At 35.3% G+C, this 10,622-nt stretch overlaps 2 protein-coding genes across 2 annotated transcripts; one reads left to right on the plus strand and one right to left on the minus strand.

The window, feature by feature from the left end:
- Nucleotides 1-2,543: 2,543 nt before the first annotated feature.
- LOC116137516 lies at nt 2,544-4,581 on the plus strand. The gene is made up of 2 exons (XM_031423218.1): nt 2,544-2,719; nt 3,229-4,581. The coding sequence occupies exon 2, from the start codon at nt 3,249-3,251 to the stop codon at nt 4,302-4,304; it is 1,056 nt and encodes a 351-aa protein (XP_031279078.1). The 5' UTR covers nt 2,544-2,719; nt 3,229-3,248; the 3' UTR covers nt 4,305-4,581.
- A 4,169-nt stretch (nt 4,582-8,750) lies between these two features.
- LOC116137526 (peroxidase 51-like) lies at nt 8,751-10,398 on the minus strand. The gene is made up of 4 exons (XM_031423228.1): nt 10,061-10,398; nt 9,776-9,976; nt 9,513-9,678; nt 8,751-9,310 (listed from the first exon to the last, which is right to left on the minus strand). Exons 1-4 carry the CDS (start codon nt 10,280-10,282, stop codon nt 8,904-8,906), a joined length of 996 nt encoding a protein of 331 aa, XP_031279088.1. The 5' UTR covers nt 10,283-10,398; the 3' UTR covers nt 8,751-8,903.
- Nucleotides 10,399-10,622: the final 224 nt, after the last annotated feature.

Consider the following 10,622-nt stretch of genomic DNA (forward strand, 5'->3'; position numbering starts at 1 on the left):
TGGAGGTGTTATTGAAAAACGGAATTAATTAGGGAATTCGTACAGTTTCGCCACTGCTTCGTATTCTGACATAATTCTCTCATCCGAGCTCCGATTGAGATGATTCAAAATGCTGTGGAACGCTAAGAAAGATATCTACAACTTTCATGTTTTGAGTTTTTAGAGATACTGGCTGAATAAAGGTTGTAATCAAGCTTGAAGTTGACACACCTGCATTGCCGACGTCCTGAGCGTTCTGACTTCTTATGCAAGTCAGTCTATTGTTGCACGTTTTGAAGACATACATGCTGCACGAAAATTATAGCTGAAACCCCACTTTCCTATTTTATTAGGACTTTATTTTATTTTATTTCCAATTAGAATTAAATTAGGATATGTTATTTTAGGGTAGGAAAATATTTCTTTTAGGAGATTGAGTGGGATTCGAATTCTAAAATTGGATTTTAAAAGGGGATCAGATTAGGTTTGAGGGCACCACGCCTCTCTCTCTTTCCTCTCTGGAATTTCCTTTCTCTTGAGTTTTTTGTGATGGCCATGAGCGTAGAACTTTAGTGTAACTTGGTCGAAGGAAACGGAAACCTCGGAATCAAATAAACTGTGAGATCTTTCTGTTTTTAGTGTTAAATTCATGTTTGAGTATTGAATGTTATTCTGTGCATATTTTCATGATTGATGTATTTAATTACTAGGAGACCTACTATGTATTATTTGTTGAATCTACAGCTAAGTTTGATATCAAATCCGTAATTGTTTGATCCTTCCAACTTGTGAAGCAATTAGGGTTAGTAATTTGCTGCGTCAAGAATTAGTAACCTTACAGAACATTCAACTAATAAATACAACCGCTTGTGTTTGTGTTGTTTAGCTTCATCGATCTCTCTAATTCTTAAGGCTGCCACCGAATTAAATCTTGAGCGCTTGTCTAGGTTTGTTTAGGGTAAGATTAATTAGGATCGCTTGTTTCCTGATTAATTACAATTAAGGAAGATAGGAAATTAGTTCCAACGGTGAATATTCAATGTGTGATTATTATCTTTGCATCAATATGTCATTTAATTCCGATGGTGGATTTGACAGAGACCAAGTTCGTCATTTTGATTGAATTCGAATTAAATTGTTTTTGTTTTTGGTGGATTGTTTTCTGTTTTTACACAAACCTCCCAGCCTTTTTAACATCAAAGAAAATTCGACTAGACACTCTTTGTGGGATCGACCCTTGCTTACCCTATTTACGTTCAGTAGTTAGGTTCGGAAGGTTTTAATTCGGATGCCTACGACAGCACGCCAGCTTTCTGGCTTTTAAGCCTTAAATCTTCTCTTAAAAACAAAAAAAAAAAAAAAAAAGCAGAACTGTTAATGAACCATGTTTGCAGAAAACAGAAATGAATACAGCCTAAACTTCACAACCCAAGCCCAACGAAAGTGGTTGCAGAAGTTTGTAACAACCCAACCCAAATCCGTTTTGGTTGGTCCAATGGATTTGGGTAATGTTTGTTTACCGAGGATGATTAAAATATTAAATAACTTACCACAAAGGTGTGTTATAACTAATTAAATTAGCTGATTTTAAGAAGTGTAAATAGTAATATCTGTTTTGTGTTGATTGGATGAGGAATATGAATAAGATTTTGTTGATGTTGATGGTGTTGTTGCATTAGTATTCCTATTCCATGCCTTTTTGAAACTTTGAAGATCCAATGGTCATGCCTATTTTATGTAGTTGTTGGCATTTTTCACAGTTTTAAGCTGGAGATTATTACGTGTCCTAAAGAATTCAATCCTTTCCTTATCAATTTTTTTCTTTTCTTTTTTTAAACTCGTGCCAACAACCCCTATACAAAAGGTGTCAAATCAAGAGTTCCTTCATTAATCAGAATGTTCAAATTAATGCAAATATAAGACCAAACAAAATCAAATTTACCTAATTCTAATTAGGGCAATATCTATACTATACACTTTTTGAGCATTATTTCCTTTTTTTACTATCCTATTGATACGTCGTATTAAATTAATTTGAAATAAATTGGCATCATTACTTGACCAACTCATTGGAGAATAATTTATGTCCGTATAAATGAAGTAACATATAAATCCTAGGATAAATGAATTCAAATTTTATATTATATTTCAAACAACTTTCATTCTTGCATAAAATCAAGATTTTCCTTTTATTAACACTAATTTTTAAAGATTAGTTGAATTACATATAAGCTAGCTTGAACACTCTAATGACCACAAATAAAAACTAAAAAAAATACTAATAACCTTGTAATACATTTTCACACCATAACTTTGTATTAAAATATTATTACAGAAATAAAAATGTGAAGTGAGAGTGCGTGACACCGATGTCCTGTAGTTTGACTTTTGACCCAAAGAAAATTCATAAGTGTGGTGGTTTGGTGGCGTGTCACGTGTGATTAATACAAGTGTGAGTATGTTTGTGTTGCGTTAAGCTAAAGTGTATGACTTTGTATGCGAAAACTCTGACGATGATTGGATTTTGGAAACACAAGCACCAATAACTTTACTAAATTCCTCCTCTTAGCGGCGGCCACATGTCATAAAACGCACGTGCCCTTTGACTCTAATGGGTAATGACTCGACGAAGCTTCTAAAACCCCCCTTCTCTTTATCAGCCCTAATCTATCAGCATTCAGCAATCCCTTTGAATCAAGTCAATTTCGATCCCATTCCACTCTCAGCTAAACTAATTCAGGTTCGTTTTCTTTTCTTTCTTTAATTTGTGAAGTTACAGGCTTTACTAGATTCAATGTCGGATTACTTTGTTCGGTTTTGTTTACCCGTTAATTCTCGAAAGGGTTTTATTTAGAACTCATTTATGCTTCAAAGTTTGGGGATCTTTACTTTTATAGAATTTTTGTTTGTTCTGTTTTGTTTTTTTGTGTAATTGAAGTTGGGTATTGACTGTGATTTTGTCGATTATTGATAATTGGTTTGTTAACGTGTGATACGAAGTAAGAATGAAGTATTCAGATCAATTTTTATCTGGGTTTTATTTTTTTATAGAATTCAATAACTGATTTCACAATAGTAACCACTGTTGACTGGCGGTCACTTGTCAATGGATACGTATTACATTGGCGTTTTTGGTTGAATTGAGAAGTGAAATATTTTTTTGCCATATTGACGGAGTTCAGAAGTTAAATGCATTATATGATTGGGGATTTTCTGTAATTATATGATATTTTTTTATTTTGATGACAGTGAGGAAACTGGAAACTGAAATGCCAGCTGTTCGGCATTTTGCTCGAGTTAACACTTTAGAGATTAAATCTCATATTGAAAGGAAGCTCGGACGTACAAAATCAACGACATATTTTGATTTCCTCACAAGATTTTTAAATGGTAAGATGGACAAATCTGAGTTCGATAGACTCTGCATTGGTACAATAGGGATACAAAATATGCGTCTTCATAAACTTCTTATCGTATCAATGCTCAAAAATGCATGTGTTGCAAAGACTGCCCCATCGAAAGTGACAAAAACTGATGGCTCTTTCAGTGACAAATTGGCTAATGGGTATCAAAGAAAATGTCTCCAGAAAGTTGGGAAAGATTCTCCTCAATCCCCTCTAAAGGGAAAGACACCAAATCTTCATGATCCCAAGTTTAAGGATGGAAATTGCCATAGTATTGTATGTGAAGATTCAGTCCCAAATATTCAAGAACAGCAGAGTGCCACTGAGTTGCTTTCTTTGGGTAGCAGACCCCCAGCCTCTGTGGAAGAAGGGGAAGAGGTTGAACAGGATGCTGCCAGTCCAAGCATTTATAGTAGGAGCCCTGTTAGAGCTCCTCTTGGCATCCCCAGAAACAACAATAAGACACAGAAAGTACCACAAAGTAGATTGGGTTGTGATTATTACACTGAGATTTGTGAAAAAGGCTGTCAGCTACCTGATACTAGTTCTTTAAAGAAGAGGTTGGAACAAAAGTTGGAGAAGGAGGGATTAAATGTCTCAGTAGATTGTGTCAATTTGTTGAACAATGGCCTTGATGTTTACTTGAAAAGATTAATAAAGCCTTGTTTGGAACAAGCTGGTTCACGGTCCAGCCACAAACATATAGACCAAGGGCATGGATCTTCTATACTCCGATTAAATGAAACATTGCCAGTGAGATGTACACAGAATTTGAGTGCATCCACTTCTGCATCCTTGTCAGACTTTCAAATTGCAATGGGGTTAAATCCCCAAATTCTTGGGGTAAATTGGCCAACACACCTTGAGGAGGTTTACTTGTATGCAACAAGAAGATTGAAGATTCACAAATATACAAGTTGATTTTGAGTTATTGCAGTTATGAAGTATATGCTAACATTGATCTTGACTGCTGAAGTACACGAGTATAAAGGCTTCCTAAGTTTTGGATCCACTTGAGTAGATTGTATATAGGACATAATGCTGATTGTTTCTGGGGTTGGACTGGATGACTTATTTAAGTTTTAAATATTTGACTCCTGTAGTAATGTAATTACCAAAAGTAGGTCAGTGGCTATTTTGATATCCATAGTGTATTTGTTCACTGATAAACATTTCCTTTATAAATCTCTTTCTTAAAGTTTTGAGGCTTACAGTCGTTGAGTTCCTTGCTCTGATAAACTTTTCTTTTTAACATACTGTTGATTAACCTTACATAAATGCTGTGTGTGTATCTCGAGGATGGCAGTGTTCGGCTTTCTTATCGCAATGGATTTCAGAGTGTAGATGACCATAAATTTAATATTTTGTCCCATGTATTTGAAGGCAGCGTCCATATTCTAAAGTGGGTTATTATCATTATAAGCACTGAATTGTCCTTTTCTTCAAGTTTGCCTAAAACTTTGACTGCTTGGCGGACTTTGTATTTATATACTTGAGGCATAAGTCTTTAAAACTTAGGTGCATGTGTTGTTTACTTGGTGTATTGTTACAAAAATGTAGTTCACTTTGTATTTTACTATTTAACTTGCACTTCATTTTCTGTCACAATTTATTATAGTATTACTTACTACCACCTGACACTAGTGTCACACAACTGCTGTTATACTCAAGACCTCATTAATCTACTTTAGTTTCTTATCTCTTGCTTTCTCTGCGTTGTTAATACTTTAAATCAAATGTAAATGTATAATATTCTATTTTCTTTTTCACTGCATGGGTGTTTTTGAAGATGCAGGTTACCTGGAAACTAAGTGCAAGGTGCTGCAAGAAGTTATCTGCCTGAGGAAGGTACCAGTAAGCTAGATATGCATATAACATATCCAATGTTCGTGTAAAATATATAAATCAAATAATGTTGGGTATTTCCAAATTTTTAATTCTTAGTTATTACAAATATTTAAGACTAAAAAAAAAAAGAAGATTTGAATGCTACCAAACAATGTGAACTAAAATGGAACAAGAAAGGAGGGAGAAAGGAAAAAGGAGAGTGAGAAACAAAGTGGATATACAAATTAACGGTTAAAGGATTGATATAGATTATAAAATAATATACTCTACTAAGTTTGCCTTGAGGCTAGTCGTGAGTTCCCAGAAAGTGTTAGCCTGTTCAATGTCCCTTGACTTGATAGTAAAAGAGGCTGCAGCCCTCAGTTCTGATTGAGCCGAGTGCCTAGGAACACCTCAGGCCTGCATTTGATAATTGTAACATGTGAGGGTGCATTATTCTTGGATAATGGTCAGAATTTGAAATCATTAATGAATGGCTGGTACCTTGGGATGCCAAGTGACATGGTTTCCCGGAATCTATTTCTTTATGGTTTGTGCCCATGGATGGTGAAATTCAGTTTCCCATCAAACTTCTTGTGTTAGGCAGCTCATGCATTCCTTAATCTAGAATTAAGTTGGAATTTGTTGCCTTGACCTAATTCACTTGTAGTTTGGAATTTGCCTTGATGACTTCAATCTTCTAGATTGATAACATAATTGGTTGTCTATGTAAATGGTTAAATTTCTTAATCAGCTACATATATGATGTGACCATGATTCAATGCAGAAAGCAAAATAGACCAATTCCAAATATTAAGAAGATTGAGGTGGACTTAGCTTCAATGAGAAAAAGGCACTTTTTTGTGAATAGAGTATACAGATAAATATGCTTCGCTGTGATGCTTGTATGGCCTAATATCGACACTAGGTCTAGCTTGAGAATCATCAAATTGAATATTTTCAGGGATCTCTAATAGTGGTTGCTTTTAGGGTTCCTGGAGGCTGTCTGACTGAATGTATTTCATATGCCTCCTCTTTACTTATGTGGTGCCAGCAGTGCTGGGTCATTTTCTTTTTCTTCACACAGCAACTTTTCTGAACAAATTTCATTGTCTTAAAGACAAGCCATATGCTCAATTTAGCTTTTGTCGTTCTTTATTCTTAGGACAACTTAGTTGTAAGTCTTGTAGGGAGGCTGTGAAGCATTAATTATGATATATTCATAATCTGCATTTATAAACTCAGTTGAAATTGCTCAGTTTTAATATATTATTAATCTAGTTTATGATTAGGTATCCTGAAACTGCAAATTAAGTAGTTTTTGTGATTTCAAGGCTACTGTGAATGCTCTGTTTTGATGCAGCAAAATCGTCTTTTATGTCTTCATACTGCGAACAGGGATGTTCCATTTTAGAACAACAGGCTTTAGTCCTGTTTTTATATTTAATGAATAACTGGAAGAGACAGAGGTAAAGATTTGTGGTTAGTCTTCTTAGATTCTACCGCTCCTGTTGAATAATGGCTGATGGTCTTTTGCTAGATTGACTACAGTATGTCACGATCACTTCCTCTATCTCCTTATTAACTTCCGCTTTCATCTCTATTGAGAATTTAATAAATAAAAAATGAATGTCCTTGATGTAAAATTGTTGGCGGACTGTACATTTGAATTAATAGAGAGCATTTGATTGATAGAGTACGTTGCAAACCAGTTGTAATCCTGAATAAAGGAACATTATGTATTGCACCATTTATATACCCCTTCTACTGCATCTGATACCATAGTATGCATTACAAGATCTACAAATCTTGAACTTAAAGTTCCAGCAGCATGTTCATATGTTTTTCTTCTGATTAATCGCCATTGCAAAATATTATGGTGATGTCCATAGTTTGTGCGCGGTGAAAAAGTATTTGAAAAATGTTATTTTTATAAAGACTCATACAAAGAGGGTTTCAAAGTGACATTATTCAGAAGAAAAAAAACAAAGAAAAAACGGAAAAATAGAAAGAGAGAGAGAGAGAGAAATCATGAAAATCAAGGGTGTGGATTGTTTTTATATTGCTCAAAGTATTTATTCAGTTTAAAGTTTGTTCATTTTTTTCTTTGATTAACGATGTCTCAGACCTCACTGGTATCAGCCTCTTAGCTAGCCTTCTTGCTGAATCATGCAGAAGTGATCTTTTGAAAGCAGATGGCAAACTTACAAAGATTCCTCTAAATGTCCTATTAACCATAACTTATTCTGAAACATACATGTTTATTGTATGCAGTGTTTCTAAGTCCTGATCATAGAAGATAATGATAGACTGTGACGTGCCGGGTTTATTCAAAAGACATGTAGTCTCGAGATTTTGCTTTCAATCATCTGTTTCACATCATAACTTTAGCCAACTGGTAAGCATATTTTAGTCTCGAAAGTCAAAACCCTTTTGTTATCTTGTATGTATGTATCTGTTATCCTTTCATCTTCATTTATGTGATTGTAAGCAATTTTCGTTTTAACTTACAGGTTCAAAGTATAATCACGACAATAAAGGCATACAGCCAATATAATGCTTAATTTGTTAGCACTTTGATAAAAAATTTATAAGTTACTACTTACAGAGTGACAATCACGTATTCAAATGCCATATGTCATGAAAATAATTTGGCTGCTCTGGGTGAGGACTAGTATTAATGTTTTGGTTGCTTTGCTTTGTAGTTTGTTCTAGAGTAAACGACTTTTTCCCACCCAAAGGTTTACCTTAAATACATTTTTCCACCCAAAAAGTTTTAAAATACCACTTTTTTCACCCAAAGTTTATATTTCGTTACTACTCAAAACTGATTCCGACAGCAAAATTTTTCTTTGTCACCACCATTTAAACCTCTGGTCTCTTCTCTACAGAACCCCTCTCACTCTGACATTTGATTCTTCGTCAATTGTCAACTATCGTAAAGCTAAGGTTTCTTGTTCTTAGCTGATATCAGTTGATTTCGGAGGCGAATATTCAATCGGTCATCACTATTCAATCCACCGGCCTCCACTCTATAAAATTCCTCTCATCTTGACTCCTGATAACTAGCTGAACACTGATTAAGAAAGTGAAATGTATTTTAGGTATTAACGAAATATAAACTTTGGGTAGAAATGTGGTATTTTAAAATTTTTTAGGTGGAAAATTGTCATTAAGGCAAACCTTGGGTGGAAAAAAGTCGTTTACTCTTTGTTCTATTCAGTCTGTCTTTACATTTGTGAAAAAAATGGGGCCTTTTGGGTGATTGGATGAAAAAAAAAAAAAATTAACTCTCAAACTCATCTCCAATCCCATTCAATGAAAAAGAATTTTAACTCTCAAACTCGTCTCCAATCCCATTCAATGAAAAAGAATTTTAACTCTCAAACTCATTTATTATGTGTGGATTAGGTTGCCATGCCATCATTTTGATGTTGACATAAATAATCGTTTCTTAGATTTAGATGCTCGTTTGTTCATATGATCTAGAAAATACAATAAAATAGATAAGCAATATACGAAAACGACACTTAAACAAGATGAATAGAAGCAGGTTGTCATGTCGTTTTATTTCATATGCTCAGATTTTATTACAAATTAATCCGTTTCTTTAAAGCTAAAAATTGAGCACCTACTACAACAAAACAAAAGAACAGAAATAGCTTTAGCTAGGCTTAAATAAAATGTATTTTCCTAATTGAGCACACTACAATCATGACGGATATTTCCGTTGTTTCCCAACTTCACACCGACCCGACCCATCTTGGTCATAGCAGCAATAAAAGCCTTATTAAAGGAGTCGGAGTCACTGGCCCACGCATTTACAGTGGGCCTTGACCTGGTGTCCGTATAGAGGACCTGATCTGACGTGAAAAGACCCTTGTGCTGTTGAAGATTCTTGAAGTATACATTATCAAAGGTGTTGGGTGTGTTGGGGTCCATGTTGATGGCGATCCGAGGGTCCACATCTTGTGGGCACAATTGCTTTAGCTCCGGCACATATGTCTTGTTGATCGTAGGATCAACAGGATTTTTACGGCTGTAATTGTATATCCTGTCTGAAAACTTGGCGCAGTGAGCGAATCCAACGGTGTGTGCAGCTGCCAACAAAAAAATAATAATAAGCAAATCCTCATTGTTAAAATTATAATTAACCACTCATCTTGGATCCTGCATGTGCATGCAGCCTAGTAAATTTGAATTAAGTCAATTACTTAAAACAAAAATCCTTTCTTTAATGATCCACCAGAAAGGAATCCTGTCAAGTATTGGTTGGATGGTGTTTTGGTATGGGAAATGTACCAGAGAGAGCAATCATGTCTGATTGGTCGAGTCCGTTAGCGGCAAACATTGAATTGAGCTGCCTCAAATTGAAAGTTGGCTGCGGTAACTTCCCATCTACGCTCGACGCAGTTGAACTTAGACCATCTAATCTTCCTAACTCAACCGCATATGAAGGTCCACCGGACTGCATCATCATCATCACAAAGTAACACCATGTTCATGTATGTTGAAAAAAGAAAACACCATTTTAATGCTAATTGATATGTATAAGCCATAGATACCAGGGCAACGACATCTCGAGTGGCCATGGCGAGGATATCAGCACAGGAGACCTTGTTTTTGCAACTGGAAACTTCATCAATTGCCTGTTTGGCTCTGATTACGGTGTCGAATCCATCTCCAGCTAGGGATAAGTTATCAGGGTGATCCTTCTCAGCTTTGTTGCTTCCAGTTGATTGAACTATAACTGACGCATCACAACCCTGTAATCATTTATGGATAGAGATAGAAGATTCAGAGTAATCCTACCAAAATAATTTAATGCAGTTGCTAATAAATGTTTATACCTCGACGAAGCAATCATGGAAGAAGAGACGGAGAGTGGCAGGAACTGTAACAAATGTTTCTTTGAATTTCTTCTCAACCGTTTTTCTAACGATGCTTTCTACATCCGGGCAGATATCAGCATAATAGTTGCGTTTGAGTTCTGCAGAGACTGTACTGGGATATAGGAACAAATACAGAGAAAATGACAGAATCAGAATAACACTGAAATTGAATCGAGCCATTTGAGGCACACGCTGAATAAGAAAAAAATGGGGATAGAAATTAAGGGTAATTATGTATGGAGGGTTGAGTAGAAGGAATATATAAGCAGTGGTAATGGTGGTGTGCCTGGAATGTAAATGGAGTAATATTTTTATAATAGAAAAGTGGTGTGCTTGAAAGAGACGTGGAAATGATGGCCGCCTTCGTCTCATTCTCATAAGTGCTCTCCAATTGTCTCAATGTTTTTGAGCTATAATTAAATTACATTTGAAGATTGAAAACTCAAAAACGTGGTCCAAGTAAACAATCAATAGAGAGAGAATGCTAATTGAAGTGGAAAGTAGCATGCACGTTAAGCTT

Source organism: Pistacia vera, unplaced genomic scaffold (assembly GCF_008641045.1).
Source record: "Pistacia vera cultivar Batoury unplaced genomic scaffold, PisVer_v2 Contig329, whole genome shotgun sequence".
NCBI classification, from domain to species: domain Eukaryota; kingdom Viridiplantae; phylum Streptophyta; class Magnoliopsida; order Sapindales; family Anacardiaceae; genus Pistacia; species Pistacia vera.

Coding starts and splice junctions, on each gene's coding strand:
- LOC116137516 (XM_031423218.1), top strand. CDS start 3,249: ATGCCAGCTGTTCGGCATTTTGCTCGAGTTAACACTTTAGAGATTAAA.
- LOC116137526 (XM_031423228.1), bottom strand. CDS start 10,282: ATGGCTCGATTCAATTTCAGTGTTATTCTGATTCTGTCATTTTCTCTG. Junction 9,977..10,060: donor TCCATGATTGCTTCGTCGAG/GTATAAACATTT, acceptor AAATGATTACAG/GGTTGTGATGCGTCAGTTAT. Junction 9,679..9,775: donor CTCGAGATGTCGTTGCCCTG/GTATCTATGGCT, acceptor ATGATGATGCAG/TCCGGTGGACCTTCATATGC.